General features: G+C 23.6%; 6 protein-coding genes across 14 annotated transcripts; 2 read left to right on the top strand and 4 right to left on the bottom strand.

Moving 5' to 3' along the window:
- Nucleotides 1-587: 587 nt before the first annotated feature.
- LOC100869455 (prolactin-releasing peptide receptor) lies at nt 588-3,727 on the bottom strand. 2 transcript variants are annotated; one of them, XM_086917512.1, is made up of 3 exons: nt 2,642-3,727; nt 1,678-1,931; nt 588-829 (listed from the first exon to the last, which is right to left on the bottom strand). In XM_086917512.1, the coding sequence occupies exons 1-2, from the start codon at nt 3,611-3,613 to the stop codon at nt 1,710-1,712; spliced, it is 1,194 nt and encodes a 397-aa protein (XP_086773638.1). In that variant the 5' UTR covers nt 3,614-3,727; the 3' UTR covers nt 588-829; nt 1,678-1,709. The 2 variants fall into 2 exon arrangements, with proteins under 2 accessions (XP_086773638.1, XP_031774026.1); XM_031918166.2 differs by lacking the exon at nt 588-829 and adding an exon at nt 872-1,309.
- Nucleotides 3,728-6,336: 2,609 nt separating this feature from the next.
- Nucleotides 6,337-8,974, bottom strand: Atg101 (autophagy-related protein 101). 5 transcript variants are annotated; one of them, XM_086917544.1, is made up of 4 exons: nt 8,527-8,971; nt 8,209-8,365; nt 7,753-7,887; nt 6,337-7,635 (listed from the first exon to the last, which is right to left on the bottom strand). In XM_086917544.1, exons 3-4 carry the CDS (start codon nt 7,877-7,879, stop codon nt 7,223-7,225), a joined length of 540 nt encoding a protein of 179 aa, XP_086773670.1. In that variant the 5' UTR covers nt 7,880-7,887; nt 8,209-8,365; nt 8,527-8,971; the 3' UTR covers nt 6,337-7,222. The 5 variants fall into 5 exon arrangements, with proteins under 5 accessions (XP_086773670.1, XP_086773675.1, XP_086773659.1 ...); XM_086917549.1 differs by having other exon boundaries at nt 8,209-8,360; nt 8,527-8,735; XM_086917533.1 differs by having other exon boundaries at nt 6,337-7,887; nt 8,209-8,360; nt 8,527-8,974.
- Nucleotides 8,975-9,443: 469 nt separating this feature from the next.
- On the bottom strand, nt 9,444-11,574 carry LOC100867078 (epimerase family protein SDR39U1). The gene is made up of 6 exons (XM_003690443.4): nt 11,053-11,574; nt 10,851-10,957; nt 10,510-10,780; nt 10,121-10,386; nt 9,936-10,049; nt 9,444-9,867 (listed from the first exon to the last, which is right to left on the bottom strand). Exons 1-6 carry the CDS (start codon nt 11,075-11,077, stop codon nt 9,757-9,759), a joined length of 894 nt encoding a protein of 297 aa, XP_003690491.1. The 5' UTR covers nt 11,078-11,574; the 3' UTR covers nt 9,444-9,756.
- Nucleotides 11,270-12,494, top strand: MED10 (mediator complex subunit 10). The gene is made up of 3 exons (XM_086917570.1): nt 11,270-11,742; nt 12,050-12,133; nt 12,202-12,494. The coding sequence occupies exons 1-3, from the start codon at nt 11,621-11,623 to the stop codon at nt 12,389-12,391; spliced, it is 396 nt and encodes a 131-aa protein (XP_086773696.1). The 5' UTR covers nt 11,270-11,620; the 3' UTR covers nt 12,392-12,494.
- Nucleotides 12,495-12,777: 283 nt separating this feature from the next.
- On the top strand, nt 12,778-16,353 carry Hexo1 (beta-hexosaminidase 1). Of its 2 annotated transcripts, XM_003690298.4 has the most exons (6): nt 12,778-12,985; nt 13,816-14,221; nt 14,575-15,021; nt 15,118-15,629; nt 15,742-15,872; nt 16,078-16,353. In XM_003690298.4, exons 1-6 carry the CDS (start codon nt 12,915-12,917, stop codon nt 16,308-16,310), a joined length of 1,800 nt encoding a protein of 599 aa, XP_003690346.1. In that variant the 5' UTR covers nt 12,778-12,914; the 3' UTR covers nt 16,311-16,353. The 2 variants fall into 2 exon arrangements, with proteins under 2 accessions (XP_003690346.1, XP_086773610.1); XM_086917484.1 differs by lacking the exon at nt 15,742-15,872 and having other exon boundaries at nt 12,841-12,985.
- Nucleotides 16,035-23,862, bottom strand: Adcy2 (adenylate cyclase type 2 Ac76E). 3 transcript variants are annotated; one of them, XM_086917464.1, is made up of 20 exons: nt 23,699-23,761; nt 22,457-22,623; nt 22,167-22,222; nt 21,893-22,098; nt 21,610-21,804; nt 21,422-21,528; nt 21,235-21,346; nt 20,993-21,120; nt 20,768-20,926; nt 20,540-20,672; nt 20,314-20,384; nt 19,859-19,964; nt 19,590-19,654; nt 18,716-18,886; nt 18,361-18,598; nt 18,111-18,274; nt 17,606-17,846; nt 17,261-17,512; nt 17,004-17,121; nt 16,035-16,753 (listed from the first exon to the last, which is right to left on the bottom strand). In XM_086917464.1, exons 4-20 carry the CDS (start codon nt 22,016-22,018, stop codon nt 16,488-16,490), a joined length of 2,652 nt encoding a protein of 883 aa, XP_086773590.1. In that variant the 5' UTR covers nt 22,019-22,098; nt 22,167-22,222; nt 22,457-22,623; nt 23,699-23,761; the 3' UTR covers nt 16,035-16,487. The 3 variants fall into 3 exon arrangements, with proteins under 3 accessions (XP_086773590.1, XP_012348377.2, XP_086773583.1); XM_012492923.3 differs by having other exon boundaries at nt 21,893-22,222; nt 23,699-23,862; XM_086917457.1 differs by having other exon boundaries at nt 17,606-17,768; nt 21,893-22,222; nt 23,699-23,862.
- Nucleotides 23,863-23,881: the final 19 nt, after the last annotated feature.

Genomic DNA, 23,881 nt, shown 5'->3' with positions numbered 1-23,881 from the left:
TATGATTTATAATTATAGTTTATATGTAAATAATTATATATATATATAGATAGATAGATATGACATGTAATATACATATATTATCTTGAGAAGCATCATTTTTTACAAGGTGTGCTCGGATTACCGTAATCATTTCATACTGTAATAAGATGTTATTGTAGAATTGAAATTGGAGATGAGAGAAAGGGGAGAATACATTCTCGAGAATGGTCGATCAAAACGATGGTGTTATCAGTTTTTATCAACGAACATACCCTTGCAATATGTTCCCTTATCTAGGACATTCGATCGAATAAGTTTTTAAATAAAATTTCAAACCATATTTGATGACATAAGTAGATATTTATGTACTTATTGTAATTGTAAGTTATAAGTATAAGTAAAACCAAACGAGTGAATAGTTATATATTATTATGTAATTCTATTTTATTTTTTATCATAATCATTATGATTAATAATCGATGCGTGTTTAACAATAAATTTTAATCATCTTTGTTATTTTATAGATAAATATATAGAAATTAACATTAAATTTAAAATAAAAAAAAATGGAATTTTGATACATACACAAAAATAGAATATTTGAGTTGAATAAGCTTCTGTTTATTTTTCCTTTTTATTTTTTTCTAATTTATAACAAATTTAAATTCATGAATATTATCATATCAATATAATAAATATATTGTATATTCTTTTAAAATCATATTTCTTGTTTTCTCCATTTAATTTTACGCCACCATTTATTTTAAATGTATAATAATTCATGCAAAATTTAGTACTTGGTTGAAAGTAGATATTTTTTTTAGCCTCCAGGGAAAGCACAGCTGTTCTGTAAAATAGAGGTGAAGTAGAGGAATGTTTTAAAAAAAAATTGATTTTCATTATTTTTTTATTTTATTATTTAAATTATAATAATATATATAAAATAACAAATATTTTATAATCTTTTCTATTAATAAAAACAAAATATAATATTGTAAGAAATTGATAAAATATAAATTTTTATTTTCTTTTGGTTTTTCAATTTTGAAAAAAAAGAAATAAAGTTACAATCATTAAAATAACAATTTTATAAACTTCCTGCACTTAAAGAATTAAAGAGAAATATACTATACGAAAAATGCGCTTTATTTGATATGAGAATTGACACTTTTTCAATTTGTAGTAAATCGCATTTTTCTCTTTCACTTTCTGTTTCTCACATTAAAGAACAGATATTGAAAGTGTTTAAAAATAATATTCAATTATTCAATTATAGAATCAAAAGTATTCATAACGAATTTATTTCAGTGTCATCAATCGGTCTAATCTAAAACACAAATAGAATTAGAATAATATATTTTAATGTGAATGAATTTAAATATTGAATTAATAATGAATTAATGTTGTTAAGTAAAAACAATAAATGAAAATCGATATTAGTTGGTGAAGTGTTTCATTTCATCAAGCTATTCTCTTAATAAATTTGACATAAATATTGAAGATTGAATTGAAGCAATTCAGTTTATTAGGAACAACGTAATCTCGTTACTTGTTTGTCAAGAACACGTGATACAGAGATCTATTATAATAGAACCAACAGATAATGTAATCGGGTTCGAGATATTTATCATATATGCTAAAGAGAATATAATGATATTATTCTCTTTTCTTTACAAAGGAAAAGTAAGTACTTACATTAATCGATTGACATTTGAACCTCTGTCGAATCAGAGAGCTTCTGTTTCTTCTATATCTCTCGACACGTTGCTGGCTGTTGTCTCGTGGGTAATCAATTCACACCCTTCTGGATTCGAATTTCTTATTTGCGTTTCATTCAATAATAAAGATTCCTGAAGGGTATTATTTCCGTTACATTCTTTATTATTCTGAAATTCTTCGGTACTTTTCGGAATATAACCATTAATTGCTTTTGAAAAGCATGGAAGTACCTTCAAAAGAATTCATTTGGTAAATGTAATGATGGATTCATGAAAATTTTATTAATTTATGTGAAAATTTAAAGTTCTTGATTAAAAAATGAAGTACGATTGTTTCATAAATAAATTAATTATAATTGAAAATGCACAACAGTATAAATTAAATTTATATTAAAAAAATAAATGAGGAATATAATGATAAATTTAAAATAACTTAACAAGATGTTCGATTATTAAAAAAGATATTGTTGGTGCATATTTAAAAAGTAAAATAAGGTTCGAGCAAATTTGTGTATTATAATGTAAATGAGTGTAAATTTCTCTTAAAAGACTTTCTTTTACAGTCATGTAAAATCAGTAAATAGAATTTTACGAAGAACAAGATCTTTCGATGAATAATATTCTCTATTAAACCGTTTAAACTAGTTTTAAAACTGTCATAAATATAAATATATACAAATATACTTAAAACGAAGATTTTCGTTCAAAAATTAAATTGATAAATTATTTTCAATAAAATTTATATAATTTTAAATAATTCTGCAATTTTTTAGGAAATAATATGTTTAAGAAACGCTTACATAGAAATAAAATACTTTTCCAAATCGGTTTTTTTTTAACATGAGAAAAATAAAAAACTATATATCGAAATAAATTTCTACACGTAGATATATATATATATATAATAAGAAATAAATATGTTAGAAAAAAAAAATTCGTACTTGTTTAAATTCTTTGCGAAAGTTATCGTTGAGCCAAGCGTAAAGGAAAGGATTGTAGCAGGTACTACTCATAGCGAGGCAGTGTGTCATGAAAAAACAAAGTTTATAATATATCCAATCATTGGCCGGCGAATAAAAATCATTAATAACGTTTACGATATTAAGCGGTAGCCATGATATACCGAACACAGTGACCATAGCAATCAGCATCCGATTCGTTCGCTTCTTCCTCTCTCTGTCAGCCTCTTCCCTTTTATTGGTCTTAGTACCAGGTTTCGTTTTAGCTCGATCATTCAACTTGATCGAGACACAAATGTAACAAAAAGCAATTACAAAAAATGGTAGGACAAATTGTAGTATTGACGTGATGGAACTAAAAATTTTGCGAAATCGTTCGTTCGGCCAATGTTCTTCACAGTAAGTATATGGTTCCTCGAGATGCATGTAAATTCCGTAAGGGGAAGTGAGTAGTAATGCGAATATCCATATACCGATGATCACAAGTAAACAAACTTCGATCTTCATACGAGGATGGAACGGATAGATAATTACCATGAATCTATCGATCGCGATACTCGTTAAAGTCAGTGTGCTGATATACACACTGACACCTTGAGCATACGGTACCAAATGGCAAAGAGTTCTGCCAAATATCCATCTACCGAGGAACGTGTATAATGGTGTAAACGGTACCGCAAGAACGCAAAGCAGAACATCGCTCAATGCCAAATTCGTGATGAATAAATTCGTTACTGTCTGCATCTGTCGATTTCGTGCCACGACGAAGCATACCAGCACATTACCAAACACACCCAACATAAAAATATGTACATAAAGTATATAAAATATTAATTGCACTAAACCATTTGAAGTTATATCGTTCTCGATACGATTGATAGTCGAATTGCTCGACCATTCTTCTACCACATTATTGTTCGATGGAATCACTGTATTATCCACTTCACGATTCATGTTTCTTCCTCGATACACTTCTTTTTTTTTTTATTCTTTTATAAGTTGATTTTTCTTTTTTTAAATTACAACTTTATATTATCTTTGCTCTTTCAATTTTCAAATATTTTCCTCTTTTTTCTTATTTATATATATTTTTCTTCATTTCTTTCGAACGTTTTTTTCTTTCAAATTTTTCGATCGAATTGATAGAATAAAATTGGAAATATATATCTCAATTATTCCATTATTTACAATAATTTTAGCTTTTTCACACGAAATAAATACTTAAATACTAATTAATAATTAATTATTAATATATATATATGATTACATATATATGATTAAATACATATATATGATTAAAAGCGGTTTGAGTTTTTGTTTTTCTTTGATTGCAGATAATGATTTTGAACCAAGAAACAACTAAGGAGTGAATAAAACTTGTATAAATAAATATGTAATTTTATAGCTTCCTAAACGAATTTTATGCCAGATAATACAAGATAAAACAAGACAAGATATAAAATCAATTTTGACTCGTTTTACATAAATAGAAAATCTTTTCTTTCACATTATACATTGTTTCATGACCAATTTTACCGATACATATAGATTGTTATTAATTTAAAAATTTCTCTATTTCTTTGCTCTAAAGATGGTGAAATCTGGTATTTCTCGAGGTTACTACTATTTAAAAACATTCCCCAAAAATAGAACGATATTGCGTGATCACGAATCGTCCTTCGATCGATGTCAGTTACATAAAACTTTTTTTAATCGAAAAAAAAATTTATTCAAAATCATTCGATTAAAAAATAAAAAATTGCCACATATTTCGTTTCATTATCTATACTATTAATTAAATGTATTTAATTTCTTTTAGCTTTAATTTTAAACATACAATCGCGCACCATCTTTTTCTTTTTTTCTTTCCGTCTTTAATTTAATCTTCTATTGGGTATTAATTATTATAAATAATATTGAAGAAATTGTCCAGACAATGTTCTTACGAAATATATATATATGTATATATATATTTTTTTTAAAATAAAATTTGTTATTTTCTTGAACCACCTGTTGATAATTTTGAGAATTAATTTTTACGTGTTATTTATATTTTCTATTGTGAAATATAAAATGAAAACAAAATAGGAAATTAATCATAAAAAAGACAAAATTTAAAATTATCATGGAATTAAAATTATTTTCTGGATTATAGAAAATTGTTAAAAAAAATTAATCGACTGATACTCGATAATTATAAGTACACAATGTTTTAGTGTATCGATCGAAGAATTTGACAGCGACGAAGGGTTCGTCGGCTAAAATATAATCTTACAAATCACTTAGCACAGAATTTTTGTAATTGTTTTTATGTATCTATTATTTGGCAAATAATTTTCAATTTTGTTGTATTTTTTTATAACATTGAATTCAATGTTTTTTATATTAATTTTTTTATATAAATAAAAACGGTACCACGATTTTTAACAATGTATTATTATTTCCAACGATGAAGCGCTTTCGACGTGACGGCCGGCCTTTTCCATCGATAACTGAAAATGGAAAATTGTTAGCAAAACCTAACTAGACAAGCCGCCGTTTTCTCGCGCAGGCGTCCACATTACCATCTGTATCCTCGTCTTTTTAGAGACAATTTACGGCATTCATGTTTAAAACAATGTGTTAATTCTTAACATATTAATAAAATTATAAACAAAAAAATTTAATAAGTATCAATTATAATTTTCGAATATTTTCTAATATTTATAAAATTAATGAACATATTAAAAAATATCAAAAAATTATTTTATTCGCAATTTTTCTTTTCTATTAAATATTTTATACATTCTTATTGAATATAGGCATTCTTTGGTTTTTTTCTTAAGCTTTTATGTTTTTTTCTTTTTTCATTGAACACGCATATTATAATTTCACATATTTCAAAATAAAGGTAATAGTATTTATTATTGCATATTGCAAATAAATTTAAAAATAATTTTAAAAATAAATTATAAATTTAATACTCGAAACTTTAAAGTATTAAAATTTTTTGCTTATTTTTATTTTTAATACAAAAATTTGTCATATGAAAGCATAATCTTTCAAAAAAGTTTAATCTAAACTATTACATAATATTTATATATCTATATAAATAATCTATGTCAATTTGATACATCTCCTATTATTTTTTAAAATCTTGTTCAAATAACAACATTCATTTTAGAACAAAAGTTAATATTACTGTTTAACATTCAAATATACTTGATATTTTTGGAATCTTTCAACTCTTCTCTTATTGTTATTATTATTATTATTATTATTATTATTATTATTATTATCACTATTTCATTATTTCTTTTGTTTTTTCCCATCTCTTTACATTTTTATGAAATACTTAATTATTTAATACTAAATACTTAAAATCATTTATAAATTATTTTTTTTAACAAAGATGTTCTAACAAAAGTAAACAATGAAAGTTCTTTTAAATTAATTTTGCATTCGCATAAATACATATTTTCATTTACATTAAATACATGAATAACAAACATAGAAATAAGCATTTGTACTATAAATTTATTTTACAATAATAAGTCTAGGTTCCAGCCATATATTAAACATTTTTAAACATATATATAAAATTTTTTAAATATCAAAAGAATCAGAAAAAGAAAAAGATAGAGAGAGAAAGAAAGAGAAAGAGCGAGAGAGAGCGAGAGAAAGAAAGAAATAACAGCTTTATATGTTAAGACAAATTTATTAACTTTTAAATTTCATTTTGTTAAATAAACACATTACACTACTCTATGTTCTTACAATAGCCGTATATCTTTGTTACTATTGAAAAAATTTTAAAGAAAAATAAAACAAAGAATGTTATATTTCACTCTATTAATAACGAGATATCATTTCGCTATTATCCAGAATATTAACAAATTAAAATTTAAAGTGATAAAGAAATATAATATTTGATATTTAATGTATAACTGATTACCTAGAAGACTTATACAGTGGACGATATTCTTGGAATAGTATATACGCAAAACAGTAATTGCTATACACAATTGGTTCCTTTGTACTATAGAAATTTTACAAATATTTTAGGTTTATACAATTATATATATATACATATATATTGTATATGTGTATGTTACGTATATGCATGTATATCTATACATATTCATATGTATATATATACATTCATATGTATATATATATACATATACACATCAGCTTGCTTCTTTTCTTTCTGACAAATATTATTTGCATAAAATTTGCATAGATATTAGTCAGAAATGGCATTTCGATATGTGGGATTTAGCTTTTTGTCCCACTTTATCATAAATATATATAATTAACTTTGTTTTTTTCTAGACTTCAAGTCCTTTATGCAAGTTCTATGCAAGTGAATACATATAAAAACATATAACACAGTAAATGTTTATATAAGTAAAAGAGACTAAAAGAATATGAAAATTCGATGCGTATATAAATTTTAACGCAAAATTTAATATAATCAAAATAATTTTTTTGTTAGCAAAGAAAAGTTTACAATGTTAACCAAAAATGAATTTGGATTATATATACATTACTAAAAAAATTCTCATAAAAATTAATAAACAACTAAATGGATAATGTTTCTTTGATTAATTTTTTCATTGTATTACCCATTGTTGTACTTGATGGGCTAGAAGTTGTAAATGATAATTTAAATAGATAAGGTTGTATATCAGGATATGATGTATCAAAAATCAAATCCAATTCAGCTTGATTTGGCATTTTAGGTAGATAGTCATGTCGATTCATTACTTCTGTTATGTAAAGAATCTTATCTGTTAATAAATCTCCAACTTTTTCTCTGCATATCTGTCTCTCATGTTCTGTTGCTAATTTAATAAGTTCCAATCTTACTGTCCATACTTCCCAAGGTATGCATTCTGGTTGGAAGGGCCAACGATTTTTTTTCTTTTGAAAGAATTCCAAGGATATTTGACCAGAACCTGGACTATCAGTAGAACGCAAAGCTTCAGAAAAACCTGATATTTCACGTTTCAAAGTTTGATCCAGATGCACAGATGAACAACAGACATAAGTAAAATCAATAAAATCACAGTCAACATCTTGATATCCCACAGTACCCACTGAATAACTACCTTCTTGCTTGTATTTAAATTTACCAAGACTTCGATGGAAAAGAACACTGTGGAAGATACTTGCTACTGCTTCATCCACTTGTCTGCCCTCCATACTTAATTCAAATAGTTGAGTTCTGGCATTCATAGTGATTCCTACATAACAAATAGGAATGTTATAGAAATTTTTATAAATTGTCTGATAAATAAAACAAAATCGTACAAAATAAATAAAATAAATTATATAAAGCCAAAGTACCATATTTTTAATATATTTATATATTATATATTTAATTAAGCGTGTAAATTAATTCATTATAAACTGTTGATTGAACAAAAACAAATGAAATCATATGAGTTATATTAAAACTTTGCTTAGATAAATATAAAATTAATTATACGTTTTTAAATATGCATAAAAAAGAAATATGGATAAAAATAAATACGAAATATAATTGCATCGATTTTAATTCTAACCTCGTAAAAGCAGTGGTAAAAATGATGATTATCACTGGAGACTTGCTGTGATACTGGACGATATTTGGTCATCTTTTAATCGCAGAAAATTATCTGATACTTCGAAAATACAATCAAATAACCGTTGTGAAAATGCATGGAAGTAAGTCCTTCTAGTCTTTGAAAATTTCAAAAACGAAATATTCGATATATATGTGGATGCATCGAAAAAGAGTTAAAATTTATGAATATAATTGTCTTGCTGCTTTATTTTATTTTTATTTTTATAAATTTAAGAAATAAGCGTTGCTTATATTTTTTAGAACAACTTTAACTTACTTCTCTGTTTGTATTTTTCTTTCTTTTCTCTCGTCGTCTAAGTATTCTCACTTCTTCTGATAAATACATTAAAAAAAATTAATTTCAAGTCATTATTATTAATATTAATTAGACATGTTAAAATTAATGAAATCACTATTCTTATAAAAAATTTCTTTAAGTTTTTTCTCTGATGTTCGCACAACCACCTCCACCAAATTATTGTATATCTACTACCATTGTCATCGTTGTACAAATTGTTTTATCATTTAAATTAAATGATTATTATATTTTTAACTTTTTCTTTTTATTTTTCATAAGATATTATTTATTTTTAAATCTTTCGATAACAAAATTTTTATGCACAAAATCACGTAAAATGACTTGGTTTAAACAAAATTATTTCTGCTTTCTCTCCTAGATGAATAACAGCTGTCCTCACAGCATCGCGCCATTTTATGTTTTCTTCAATTTTATTATTCGATTCTATTATTGATATTTTAAAATTTATTTCAATTAATTTTACAAGGAATCTTTATATAAATAAATAGAATAAATAATAATTTTAAGTAAGTAGATATTCTATTAACAACAAATTAATTAATTATTAAAAAAATTGTAATAATGATTAAAAAATATTTAAATATTTTTTGTTGATAAATATTTAACAAATATATAATTATAATTGATTTTTTAAAACATAAAATGTATTATAAGAATATATTTTTGATTATGAAATTTTAAATTATAATTATAAAAAAATTTAATGCACAAAAAGATTTATTATATGGCTAAATTTATACAATAAAAAATACAATTATATTTAATTTTATAAATTTATATTTAATTTAAATACATTTTAATAATGTTTTTTATTATTTTTATTTATATTATAAAAATGAAAATTATTATCAAAGCATATGGTTGAAGAAATTGTATATTGTAAATATTGTATATTGAAATAATATATAATTCATATATATATATTACAATGAAAGTTACTGACATTAAGTACATTAAAATTTTTGTTAAAATGAATATCTTTTTTTTTTTAGAAAAACATACAAAATAAATTCATTAAATATATATTTATAAAATTAAAATAACATAAATAAATAAATAAATAATTTTTTATATACTATTTTTTATATAATAATGTATGAATGCAAACATATAAATTAATAATACATTATATAAATTAATATAATCTAAATATACTATTAGTTTTAAAATATATATATATATTTTTATTTATTTATTTTTAATTAATTCAGCGCAAGCAGAGTTAATATCAGGATATTTATATTGAAATCCTAATTCATTAACACGTTTTGGTACAACTTTTTGTCCTTCTAGCATAATCTGAAAAAAAATTAATTATTTATGCATTTTTTAACAGCAATAAAATAACAAATAACAATTAAACTAACTTTTGCACGTTCTTCATTAAAAATGATATTTAAAACTATTCGTGGTACAGGAATAAATGCAGGTCTTCGCATTACAGATGCAAATGCCTTAGTAAACTCTGTATTTGTTACGATCTAGAAATAATAATTTTTATTAATTATATTTAATTTATATCCACTTCAATATCTCTATTTAATTTAATTACTTGTGGAGCAACACCATTTAATATACCATGTACATTTTTATTTTCAATAGAAAATAGAAACAAATTGACTAAATCTGTTATGTGTATCCATGGCATGTATTGTTTTCCATTATCAATAGGACCACCCAACCCAAAGAAAAATGGTAAATATATTTGTTTGATCATACCACCATTTCTTCCTAATACAACTCCTGATCTAATTGTAACTTGTCTGATATTGCTATCTTTTGGAAGTTGTGCAGCTGCTTCCCAGTTATGACAAAGTTCTGATACATTTTAATATAAATACTATATATAAATATGCATGAAAAATTTTATGACATTAAAAATTAATATTTATGAAAAAATTCAAATTAATATCAATAAAATCAATAAAATTAAAAATATACCTGATAAGAAATCATATTTTTCACATTTATTTTCTTCTGTATATTCTATATCATTTGGTTTATAATACGATACTCCAGAAATTGTTATAAAAACATTAGCTTTAGTATTTGTAATAGCTTTAGCTAAAGATTTTGTTGTTTCTATTCTGCTATTTATAACATTTTGTTTAAATCCTTCTGACCATCGTTGTTTTGGATCAAGTATATTTTGACCAGCAACATTGATTACAGCAGTAGTATTTTCAGGTAAACCATAACATTCCAAATCATGCTACAAATTTTACATTATATAATATCATTGATTATATATTAGATAATTATAATAATTTAATCTTTCTTACCCATGAAATTCGATTAGGTCCAGGCATGCGAGAAATACATGTATAAGAAGCACCTTTATGACACAATGAATTTATTATTTGTGTTCCGATAAAACCTGTACCACCACCTGAGACAATTACATAACCTCATCCGTAATATAACCTATTAGTCAATATTATTTTGAAAATTTATCTTAAGTTTGTCGAATGAGAAAAAACTTGCCTATAACTACGTGTTTTAGCGTCATTTTTATCGTAAAAGTATATTACAAAATAGACAGTTCCTAGAAATGTATATGTTACGTATTGTATTTATAGAAATTGTATTCGATACAGTAACTAGCTTTATTAAATTATCATTGATTACTAAATAAATTCAAATAAAAAATTTTATCTATACATACATACAAACATACATACATATATATATATATATATATATATATAACATATGCAAAATAAACTATTAAAGATATATTTATATTTTCGATGAATTACACTATAAATAATTTTATTTTATATAATTTTATACTTAATTTTATCTATGTCATAAAAGATATACTATTCAAATATGATAATAATGAAAAATATATTATGCAATTTATAAAATATAAGTTTTATATTATAGGATATAAATGTAAATAGAGAGAATATAAATAATATTTTTTCATATAAATGTATATACATATTGTATATGCGCAGAATGAAAAATATAACGTGCGCATGCGCTTACACACACACACACACACACACACACACACACACACATATTTGTATAAGAAATATGAAAAATGGCGTCTGCGTTAGAAAATTTAGAAACACAGTTAGAGCTTTTTATTGAAAATGTAAGGCAAATACGTATTATAGTGAGTGATTTTCAACCTCAAGGACAAAATGTATTGAATCAAAAAATGTAAGTAATGTATGTTGATAATCTTTCTACAATCCTTTTTATTAAATAAATATTTAATATTATTTCATAAAATTTTCATTCATTCGTACTAAAAAAAAATTAATTACAATTATTTTAAATTGTTATTATTTGTAAAAAAATATTTTATTAAGATTGATAATAATTTTTCATGATTAAATAAAGTTTATAGAAACTTAAATATCATAAGTATGGTTAGTTATAATTAAAATTTAAATTATATTAAAATTTGTTCAAATATTATATTATATTATATGAATTTATACATATTCATACCTAAATATTTTAGTCAAGGTTTAGTAAATGGCTTACAAGAAATAGATAAGCTTAAATCTCAAGTTCAAGATGTTCATGTACCTTTGGAAGTTTTCGAGTAAGTATTTTAAAATCAAGAATCTTGTACAACAAAAATTTATATTTATATATTATATGTGATTTTAGTTACATTGATCAAGGAAGAAATCCACAATTATATACTAAGGATTGTATAGAAAAAGCATTAACTAAAAATGAACAAGTAAAAGGAAAAATCGATGCTTATAGGAAATTTAAAGCAAATATGCTTGTAGAATTAACTAGAGTTTTTCCACAAGAATTAGCAAAATATAGAGCAATACGTGGAGATGAATGAATTGAATATAAAGTAAATTATCTAAATCAATGCAATATTTTTTTGTTAAATTTTTTATTGTATTTTAATCACTTATATAATAAATATTTATTAAAAACACAAATTTTTATTATACATGTCCTATGAACATAAATTGTTGTGATATAATTGTAATATAAATTGTAATTTAGATTTTGTACAATAAAATATAATAAAATAATTAAAAATAAAAATCAATATGATAATAAAAATAATATATCAATAAAATATGATATATTTAAGTCACAATAATATTTTATGTTATTTATTTTGAAAAAAATATAAAAAAATTATTTATCTTAATTCTGTTTTGATTGATAATATATTAAATGATTTATTAATTGATTAAAAAAAAAAGTATTGATTCCACTTTGAAATATCTTGTCCAATCAAAATGGATTTGGTTTACGTCACGGAGCAAATAAAATCATTCGAACGAAATCGTATTTAGTCATTCGAAAGACGAATCTGTGTTCGGATAAAACTTACGATAAAATTTATTAATATGATCATTTTGTTACTTATTATTTTCGTTGTTCAAGTCAAAACAAATGAAAATGTTGAGAAATTCTATAGGTAAGTTTTATATTATCTTTTTATATTTTCGAAATAAAATTTACAAATAACTTTATTTGTTTTTAATAACTTTGTTATAACTAATGCATAGCATATAACAATTAAAGATGCATTTTTTATTTTTAAAAAATTTTATAAATTCTATAAAATTTTTTGAACTTTAATTTTACTTTTTAAACACATCAAAATATATCTATATATATAAAAGTTTCTCATATTTACAAATGTATACATATCGATATGATATTTATACAATTATGTATACATAAAATTTTAAACATGACTTCATAATTATCATTAGAAATCATGAGTGAATAAAATAAAAAAACATATTGAATGTATAAAAATTGAATGTGAAGGAAAGAGAAAGAGAGTTTTGTTCCATTTTAACTTTTGTAGACTGTAGTGAAAGCAACAGGTATATTCCATAGGTAGTATAATATATATCAAAGTATATATAGCATCTATGTATGTATGTATACATAGCATCTATGTATTTATGTATACATCGTAAATCATTAATAAAATGAAATATAAGACAAAAATAAAATTAAATATAGAAGAATATAACAATGTCAAAATCGTATTAGTTTTTTAATTAGTTTAAAAATTATTAATTAATTTATATTATTAATTAATTGTTATATGTATATTTTCATTCATAAAAATATATGTAATATAATCTTTTTTTTTTATTTTATTTTGTTTCTTTTCTTATATGGTAATAAATAATTAATAATAAAAAAATATTTTATTTAAATATTTTAAAACAAAGAATAACGCATAAAAAAAGAAAAAAAAAGATAGAATTAGATTAATTTTTTCTACAGTTTTCCATGGCATTATAAATGTGAGAATGGTTTCTGTAAAAAAGAATTAATTACAAAGGAAGTAATTACACCTACTTCATTGGAAGTATGTGAATTATTTTGCGATGCATCAAGTTCCTTATGGCCAAAACCAACTGGTCACTTATCTTTGAGTAAATATATGGTTCAACTTGATCCTGATAAAATTTTCTTAGCAAATTTACAAAATGGAACACAAATTAAATATCTACTTGAAAAGAATATATTTTTATTAAAAAATAATGTGAAAAATAGCGGTAAATTAGCAAAAAATGGTGGAGTGAGTATGCTTATTCGATGCATAGATTACGAAGAAATAAACAATATTAAATTGACTTTGAATACGGACGAAAGTTACAATTTAACTATAATACAAATAGATGAAATGGTGAGCATATTAATAGTTATGTAAAATTTATTTTGTTCTTTTTTCTTTCAATATAAATAAAAAAAAATAGGATGAAAGAATAAAGATGATGAAAAAAAAAAAAGAAAGATCGAAAATATTTTTTCACATTAATATTTGCTAATATAATGTATGAAGGAATTTTGACATTTTAAAACAGGTTTTAGATTTTGTTCGTTGAAGAACTGGAATTATTAAAATTTTATATTTAATGAAAAAAAAAATTTATTATATATGTATGCTATCTAAGCATAAATATCAATATTTTATAGATAATAAAACGATTGAATGATTTCGATAATTAGTTTTTTTTTTATTTTTATCCTATAACATAGCTATTGGAAGCAACTATTACGGCGAAATCATATTTCGGTGCAAGACATGCTTTAGAAACATTAAGTCAAATGATTGTTTTTGACGATTTAAGGAATGAGATTCAAATTCCCAATGAAATATCAATTATTGATGGACCTGCATATCCTTATCGTGGTATATTATTAGATACTAGTAGAAATTTCATTGACAAGGCAACGATATTACGAACAATTGATGGCATGGCCATGTCAAAGTTAAATACTTTACATTGGCATATCACTGATTCTCACAGTTTTCCTTATGTTAGCAAAACGTGGCCGAATTTTTCGAAATTTGGCTCTTACTCGCCTGAAAAGATTTATGATGAAAATGATGTGAAAGAAATCATTGAATACGGTCTTATTCGTGGCATTAGAATATTGCCGGAATTTGATGCTCCTGCTCATGTAGGAGAAGGTTGGCAATGGGTAAAATTATTTTTGATTTTTTTATTTTTGTTCGTTTCGTATAATGTTATTAAAGAAAAAAGAAAATTTAATTATATGATTTTACTTCATTTTTAGATCGGAAACGATACAATTGTTTGCTTTAAAGCGGAACCATGGAAAGATTATTGCGTTGAACCTCCTTGTGGTCAATTAAATCCAGCTAATGATAAAGTATATGAAATTCTTGAAGGAATATATAAAGATATAATGTTGGATTTTCAACCAGATTTATTTCATATGGGTGGAGATGAAGTGAATATAAATTGTTGGAGGTCTTCGACTTCTATTACAAATTGGATGCAAACTGTTAAACATTGGGATCTATCGGAATCAAGTTTCTATAAACTTTGGCATTATTTTCAAGAAAAAGCAATTGATAAATTAAAAATTGCTAATAATGGAAAAGAGATACCTGTTATTTTGTGGACTAGTGGCTTAACAAATGAGGAAAATATTAAATATTTAGATCCCTCAAAATATATAATTCAAGTTTGGACAACCAAAAATGATCCTGTTATTGGTAGATTATTGCGAAATAATTTTAAAGTAATTATTTCTAATTATGACGCTCTCTATTTAGATTGTGGGTAAGTGAATAAATATTTTCAAATTAAAAACAAATAATATGTTTATAATTAATATTCGATTTTATCTTTGTCCATATTTTTATTTCTTTTATATTGTTTTTATATTTCTTAGTTTTTCAGCTTGGGTAGGTGAAGGTAATAATTGGTGTTCTCCTTATAAAGGATGGCAAATTATTTACGAAAATTCTCCTTTAAAAATAATAAAATTGCAACATTTGGAAAATAAAAAAAATTTAATATTAGGTGAATATTTTTTTTATGTTTATGAAATGAAAATTGCAATGTTTTATCTGCAATATTTGATTAAATTTTTTTTTAAATATTTAAAAATTGATTAATAAAGAAAGATTATGAAATTTATAAAAAAATTGCAATTGTTTGAAATTAATAATTAATAACAGTATAAATAATTTTATAATTTATTGTACATATTTTTATATTGTTATAGGAAGTGAAGCAGCTCTTTGGTCAGAACAAGTTGATAGTGCATCAGTCGATGCGAAAATTTGGCCTAGATCCGCGGCACTTGCCGAGAGATTGTGGTCTGAACCAAATTCAGGTTGGATTCATGCGGAACATAGAATGCTTAGGCATAGAGAACGATTTGTAAAAAGGGGAATCAGTGCAGAAAGTTTACAACCTGAATGGTGTTTACAGAATCAAGGCCATTGTTATGCATAATTTATCTTTAGAAAAGCAATGAATAAATAACAATGATTATTTCTTTTTTTCTTTCTTTCTTCTCTTTTTTTTTCTTTCTATCTACTTTTATCAGTTAAACATTCAATTTAAATATTATGATTTTATAGATAAATCTTTGTTGTAAATTAACTATTTTTCTTTTATATTTTTTTATTTCTAAAAATTTTCTTCTTTATCATCAAACGGTGTTTTTACAAAATAAGTTATCAAAGTTCCTTTTCCTTTGACATATGTAGGCCCTCGGCATATTAATTCATAACCAGCCGCGATTAAAATTTTGGCTGTGTCTTCGGTAACTTGAACTTTACCCATTTCTCCGCAACTATCCATTCTTGATGCTACGTTTACGGTATTACCCCAAATGTCATATTGAGGTTTCTGTGCTCCAACCACACCCGCTATTACAGGTCCGTGATTTAAACCTTAAAAATTTTTTTTATATAATCTAATGTATATATAATATAATAATAATAATAATAATATATTCTTATTTTCCTTTTTTCTACTTTATAAAGAAAAATTCTATGTTTTATATATTATTATATTAATAAATTTGTCAATAAATTTTTTTATTTATGTTACTATAAATTATTCACGAAATTTTTGTTTAATATGTTTAACGAGAAATTAATATTATATACAGTTTCATATTTATTTTTTAAAAAAACTTACCTATTCTTAACTTAAATTTTTGAAAAGATTCCTTGTTAATTTGATCTAAAATTGTCATCAAAGCAAGAGCAAATTCAACAAGAATAATTATATTATGATTTTCTTGTTTTAAAAGTTCCTGAAAGTTAAGAAATAAAATTTATAATTTTGAGAAAAAGTTTAATTGAGAGTTTAAAATATAACGTTAATATTATATTGTTCTAATGACAGAATGGTATATATTATATATACGTGAACGAATTAAAATATGTTTTTACCTTTTCGTCAGTACCTTTCCCTGGACTAAGACCAGAAGCTAACATATAAGTACTTCCAATAGTTTTAATCTTTTCAATTCCAGAAAATTTTGGTTTAAGTAATAATTTATCAAAATCACATATAATTTCATTTAGAAGTCTTAAACATTCCAATCCCTGTTTATTTATATCCGTTTCATCATAAAATTCCTTGTAATTCGGAATGGATGCAAACATAACGGCAATACTACTGTATCTTTCATGATAAAGATCCTATAAAAAAATTCAAAAGCATATAAAAAATTTTCAAACAATTTTTATGTTCGCTTTGAATACATATTCAAATATAAAATGTTGAATATTCACCTGAATTGCTCGAACGTTTGTTAAAAAGTGCTCTGCTACATGAGCAGGTAGTATATTTTCGAGAAGAATTTTATTAATACCTCTCATAGTTTCAACTTCATCCTGTTCTATTTTTAATTTACTTTCCCATAAAAAATCTGTTCTTGAAGTATATTCAATTTGCCTATCCAAAACATGAAGTACAAGACAAACAAGTAAGAGCAAACAACCAATTTGAAATAAATAATGAATGCGATAATATCTGTGAAATAATTTTAAAAGTTCAATATTATCTAAAAATATATTTCTAAAAAAAGATAAAGAAAGAAAATTATTCTTCAAGACAAATATTTTAAAGAATATTTTTCAGAAATAAAGAGACAAAATAAAAATTAAATAAAAATAAATATGAAGTCAATTATAAAACATGCGAATTTATAATTGTATAGATGGAAGTGAGATATAAGTGTAAGAATTATTTTTTTAAATAAATTATTTTTTTATTTATTTAGTGATTTTTACTTACTCGATAACATCAATCATATGATATAATTGAGCGATCGGTGCTTGTGAAAATGCAACAACGATTATTGCTATCGAGATAAACATTGTACAGAATTTTATTAGAAAATCAACGCGTAAATGCGTCCAACCAACAACCAGAGACATTACCGCAGTATATACGTATAACTAAAAAAATATTATTCCTTTGTATAAAATTATATATTTTTGTATTATACGATATTTATATGTATTTAATAGATATTAATACGTACTGGTACGACGATATCATATTTATTTATTTGTACAATATCATTCAATAATAGACTAAGAATAGATGATGTAATCGTTAAAAACACTGTTATTAAATATACTATTATCCTGACTTCTCTATTCAAAGATAACCAATTCCAGATACTGTTACCTTTAGTCTTAATGTTAAACCAAGATAATACGGAAAAAATAAACAAAAATGATAAAACAGGAAAAAAGCAACTGTAAACTATGACACTCCTGTAAAAAATGTTACGTATAATATAATATATGTAATTCATTTTAGATTATTAGATATTAAAATTTCTTAGTAATCTGACTAAAATCATATAAATTAACTGATTAATGCATGCTTGCCTTGGTAAATATATAATTTGAATGCCAAAAATCATAATATATATAGTAGTTGAAGCGAGAAGATACCATGGATATTGTTCATCAATCTGTTGACGATATTGAAATTCTTGATCTTGATCATTAAATCGATAAGTAATGGATGACATTCCTTCATTGCCTTGATATCGTTGTCTGTTATCCAATAATCATATATTAATATATAGAATGTCTCAAAAAAGTGGAAATAATTTGTTAAAGTTTAAGTGAATATGCTTAAAATAAGTTCAAACAACATTTTTCTTTGCGAAAACTTTACAATTTCATTAATGAATTATTAACAAAAAATAGTGGTCAATCAGCGCGTTAGACTAATCAAGTCGCGACAGTAGTGTTGTATACATCAGTAGACAAAATTTAATAGTTGAAATTGAAAAATAAAGTTCAATAAGTTACTTTAATAATTTAATCATTGAATAAATGCAACTTTAATGCTAAATGCCGAATTTATAATAAATAATAATAAAGAATGGATCAACTATAATAATTATAAAATAAATGTTATTCAAGTATTTTTATAAGTAATTACTTAAAGTAATTTTATTCAATTTTTAAATAATTATTTTTTAACGGCACAACTCTGATTGTATATATGCTATTGATCGGATACATTTAAGCACCACGAAAAAATCTGTTGATAATATAAAATAAAATAATATTTTTTTATCAAAAAAAAAAAAAAAAAAAAAAATTATATTAGCTTGAAATTACGAATCTTTAATTAATCGATGTTTCCACATTTTCGGGGCATATATATAGGATGCATAAATATGTGTGTATATAAAATTTATAAAAATTGAGAAAAAAATTTATAAAAAAAAAGAAAAAGATAACTCACTTCATATTGATGAAACAATTAGAATTACTGTTTATTAAAAGATTTGATTCAATCATGGCAATACTCTGAAATCAAAAAAAATATGTAGGAAATATATGAATATATTATAGACACCGAATTATTGATATTTGCTATTTATTTTTATTTTTAATTTAAATTTTTGTTTTAATAATATTTTTCATTTATATCATTATTACGAATAATATTTTTCTTTTATCAATTAATAAAGACAATAAATTGAATGATAATTAAATATTTAATTGACTTACTGTTAATCCAATATTTTTAGCAAGTGTGGCCTCTGCAATGTTAGCGAAAGGTTTATCTGCACCCCAACTCTCAAAATATTTCGTCATTTTACTACTTGGTCTTGATCTATTAAAAAACGAACATATAAATTATTTTAAATATGTTGTTGATGTTTTTCTTATTGCTTTTTTTATTTTCTTTTTATTTATATTATGATTAAAGAAATAGTAAAAAAAAACACGAGAAAATTTTTTAAAATTAATTTGATTAAAGTGAAAATAATGAAGAAGAAAAAGAACATGCTAATAATTTTAAAAGTTGACGACTCTATTATGATATGTTTATATAAGCAAAAGGGTTAAAAAATAATAATTACATTTAAAGCGAAAATTAAACGCGAAGAGATGATATTGTAGGCGGCTTGGATACGTTAATAGAGCAGAAATATCGAAATTGAACGATGAGCCATGTTCACCTTGACGGTATGGAGACAGTACTGCGGATATGTTCACCATTATCATTCATGCGATTTTCTTGACTGGTTTTCTTGATTGTAATATGAGAAAAATCATTATTAAAATAAAATTAGTTCATACGGTCAAATTATAATAATATATATTAATCGAATAATTGTCTCTATTTAATGTAAATGTTTTTAATATATATATATATATAGATAAGAAAAAAGGATTTAATCTTACCTCTGGTGGTATTATCAGAAAAGTTTCAATATTATGTTGGGCAAGATAGACTTCTCGGGATCCTCCATTACCAGGTTCGACTTCGAAACGATTTCCAAGTTGAAGTAAAGTAGCTTTAGTTATATGCACTCTCCTTGAAGAAAAAAAGTCTATTCGAAACGAAACATTGGCTATTCTAATAATTAATATGATTTAATCATTATGATAGCATGTTACATAATAAATTACCCTGGTAAACCACCGCTTTCCATATGATTTGCCAATGTAACATCATCACTCCAAACATCGAATTGCCATTTTCGTAAACCAAGTACACCACATAGTACGTTTCCAGTGTGTATTCCTATTCGCATGTCCACATTAAATCCTGTTGCTTCGCGAACAAATCTAAAAACAACCGTATCTATTCATTTTAACAATTCAAAAAAAAATTAACTTTTTTTTCCTCCTTACTTAATAGCGTCTATCATTTGTAATCCCATAGTCACACAATTGTATGCATGATTTGGCCGAGAGATGGGCAATCCCGAAACACAATAGTAACAATCACCCAGAATTTTAATTCTCATACATTGGTTGTCCTAAAAATTCATGTCTGAATTCTTATATATATACAAATTTAAAAAATATTAAGTTATATAATTATGATATTGTAGAAAACATAAAATAATAATGTTCCATATGAAAAATTTTACTTGAGCAATTTGATCGAATCTTCCGAATAATTCATTCAATATTTTTACTAGACTTGAGGCTGATAATTGTTCTGAAAGCGGTGTAAAATTCACAATATCTGCATAAAGAATACTGAAAGGAATATCATTATTGTTTTTGCCTATATTTTCATTTATTAACAATAATTTGTTTTATTTCTTAACTTACCTAACATTATTATGCCGTTGCACATACATTTCATAGAATCTAGTTTGCTTATGATTACTAGCTTCTTGACATGCATTCGCCATTTTCAACATAATACCTCTTTTCACCTGTCTCAATTTTATTTAATAATATTTAAATGATTTGATTAATCAATAATAATCATTAGTGAAAGAAAATGCAAATATTACCTCAGCTGCGATATAAGCCGGAATAACACTTAATAATAATTGTTCTTGTTGTTCTCTTTCACATTCTAATTTTATTCTGGATTCAATGACCGTTTTTGTTCTAGAAAAGGTTCTATTATGTGCTTTTGCAGTTAATATACTATAATACGAACCGGATAAAATTGCAGTGAATAGAAAGATAATCTCACTGCATGTCTAAATTAACGACAAGGAAAAAGATCGAATAAATAGTGAGAACAAATAAATTAAAATTTACCGAGAAAATATATATTTATATATTTACCTGAACTATTTGATAGTAGTTTGAATGATCGAGAAAAATGAATCGCACACTTAAATGAATGATAATTAATATAATTGCAAGAATTGTTGGTGTCTGTCGTATATCTCTTGGTAATACAGCGATCATCGCGTGAATTGTGATAAACAAAGGTACTGAAGCACGAATGATTAAAATTCCAATACCTAAAATACCTGATGCAACAAAACCTATAAGAAGTCTAGCTTTAGCGGATGTTAAAATCGATGGTAGTTGCGTTACTAATAGTAAACTCAACGATATGAGTAATAATATCATTAAAGTCGTCACAGGAACAATAATTTGAGATAAATCCTGTAAAAAATTGATATTTTGAAACTTTAAATCATATTAATTTAATTCATTATTAAATTAATAATATAATTATATTAATTGTTAATTTTCATTTGAAATGAAATCGTATTTTTCATATAATATAATATTTATAATAAGTTATTAATTTGTAAACAATTTGATTGGAATGTATTAAATTTATCTGATAGTTGTTAATACAAAGAATTAAAGTGAAAATTAACACACTAAATTTACCTGATAATTGTTAATGTAAAGAATTCCTAGAACAAAAATCAATGCAATGACAGTGACAAACAGGATACCGGTATAGAGGGAAGCTGTCAATTTTCCTTCATATTTGCTTCGCAGTTGATTAAATTCTTCAACGCCGATTTCTGTGGTATCATGTTTCTGTAAATTGTCTAAAACATGTGCATATATTGTATATATTGATTATAAGATAAGATGATTAAATAAAAACAAAAAAAAAAAAAGTAATATAATTCAACATCGTTATCAATAAGTTTTTTTATTATTATTGAATGTATAAGAAAGTATATATCGAAAATAATATCATATGTATAGAGATATCGTATATAAATATATATATATGTATATGCATAATAATAAATAATAAAAATAATAATAATTAATAAAGACTTATTTGTAAACAGAATTATAATAACATAAATAACAACATTAATATAAAGATTATATTAAAATTTATGGTATTTGTTATATAATTATGTTATAATAAGATTTAATAGAATATATTATTTAATTGACTTATTAACAGACTTATTAACAGACTATTTAACAGATTTATTATTCTTGCACGTTTTATTTAAAATAAAAAAAACTGCTTAAATTTTAAAAAATTTTTTATCATAATTTAATTATAAAGTTAACTAAAATCATAGATTTATTTGTAAATAATTTGTTTGTAAATTATATATCAACAAGTTTATAATTCTTTATACTTATTAGCTTGAGGAGTTGGCTGATTACCAGTACGAGTTATTTTTGATCTAACTCGTCAGAAATTTATTTAACTTTCTTCAACTATGCGTAATTTCAACGTATAGTTCTTTTCTAGAGTAAAATTCGAATTTTATTTGAATAATTTCATTATTTTATCTGAACACGATAATTAAAATATCATATTCGAAAATAGCTAGATTATATTTATATTAATCAACAATATCATATAGATTTGCATAAAAAAGTTTATATACATATATATATTTAATATTATTTATCATAAATTATAATATTAATTTTGATGAATTTCAATCAATTCAAAATAAATTTTATCGTTTTATAATATATTAATAGATTCGACTTTTTTTTTTATTATTTTGAATATATAAAGATAAAGTAATAAAATAAATTTGGTTAATGTTATAATGTTTTTCTTATAACTTCTATTAAGTTTTTATTACTTTAGTAAAAAATTATTTTTTAAGAGTGTAAGATTACATAAATTCTTATTATTACCTTTTTCTGGCATAATACTGGCAAAATATTCCACTCTCCTTTACTGTTTTAATCGTTTCGACTGGTCGATATTTTGTAATTGATTGTTCGATATTCCGTTTGTTCTTCGATCTTTAATCGATCAATTGCGCACAACTTAATTTTGTTTTTTAGCGTTGATTCGATTAATTGAACAGTTATACA

Source organism: Apis florea, unplaced genomic scaffold (genome assembly GCF_048593485.1).
Source record: "Apis florea isolate Af1SG1 unplaced genomic scaffold, ASM4859348v1 contig_1615_pilon, whole genome shotgun sequence".
In the NCBI taxonomy this organism is placed as follows: domain Eukaryota; kingdom Metazoa; phylum Arthropoda; class Insecta; order Hymenoptera; family Apidae; genus Apis; species Apis florea.
Note: the sequence above shows the minus strand (reverse complement) of the source record. Positions and strands in the feature narration are given on the sequence as shown.

What these genes read in the sequence shown, in the direction of transcription:
- Atg101 (XM_086917533.1), bottom strand. Translation starts at nt 7,879, where the DNA reads ATGAATGCCAGAACTCAACTATTTGAATTAAGTATGGAGGGCAGACAA.
- Hexo1 (XM_003690298.4), top strand. Translation starts at nt 12,915, where the DNA reads ATGATCATTTTGTTACTTATTATTTTCGTTGTTCAAGTCAAAACAAAT. An exon ending in TAGGAGAAGGTTGGCAATGG is followed by an intron (nt 15,022 to 15,117) that starts GTAAAATTATTT and finishes CTTCATTTTTAG; the next exon opens with ATCGGAAACGATACAATTGT. An exon ending in GCTCTCTATTTAGATTGTGG is followed by an intron (nt 15,630 to 15,741) that starts GTAAGTGAATAA and finishes TATATTTCTTAG; the next exon opens with TTTTTCAGCTTGGGTAGGTG.
- Adcy2 (XM_012492923.3), bottom strand. An exon ending in CAAATGATAGACGCTATTAA is followed by an intron (nt 20,927 to 20,992) that starts GTAAGGAGGAAA and finishes GGTTGTTTTTAG; the next exon opens with ATTTGTTCGCGAAGCAACAG. An exon ending in AATATGATATCGTCGTACCA is followed by an intron (nt 18,275 to 18,360) that starts GTACGTATTAAT and finishes ATATTTTTTTAG; the next exon opens with TTATACGTATATACTGCGGT.
- LOC100867078 (XM_003690443.4), bottom strand. Translation starts at nt 11,077, where the DNA reads ATGACGCTAAAACACGTAGTTATAG. An exon ending in GACCTAATCGAATTTCATGG is followed by an intron (nt 10,781 to 10,850) that starts GTAAGAAAGATT and finishes TAAAATTTGTAG; the next exon opens with CATGATTTGGAATGTTATGG. An exon ending in AAAATATGATTTCTTATCAG is followed by an intron (nt 10,387 to 10,509) that starts GTATATTTTTAA and finishes AAAATGTATCAG; the next exon opens with AACTTTGTCATAACTGGGAA.
- LOC100869455 (XM_086917512.1), bottom strand. Translation starts at nt 3,613, where the DNA reads ATGAATCGTGAAGTGGATAATACAGTGATTCCATCGAACAATAATGTG. An exon ending in TTCGCAAAGAATTTAAACAA is followed by an intron (nt 1,932 to 2,641) that starts GTACGAATTTTT and finishes ATTCTTTTGAAG; the next exon opens with GTACTTCCATGCTTTTCAAA.
- MED10 (XM_086917570.1), top strand. Translation starts at nt 11,621, where the DNA reads ATGGCGTCTGCGTTAGAAAATTTAGAAACACAGTTAGAGCTTTTTATT. An exon ending in AATGTATTGAATCAAAAAAT is followed by an intron (nt 11,743 to 12,049) that starts GTAAGTAATGTA and finishes TAAATATTTTAG; the next exon opens with TCAAGGTTTAGTAAATGGCT. An exon ending in GTACCTTTGGAAGTTTTCGA is followed by an intron (nt 12,134 to 12,201) that starts GTAAGTATTTTA and finishes ATGTGATTTTAG; the next exon opens with TTACATTGATCAAGGAAGAA.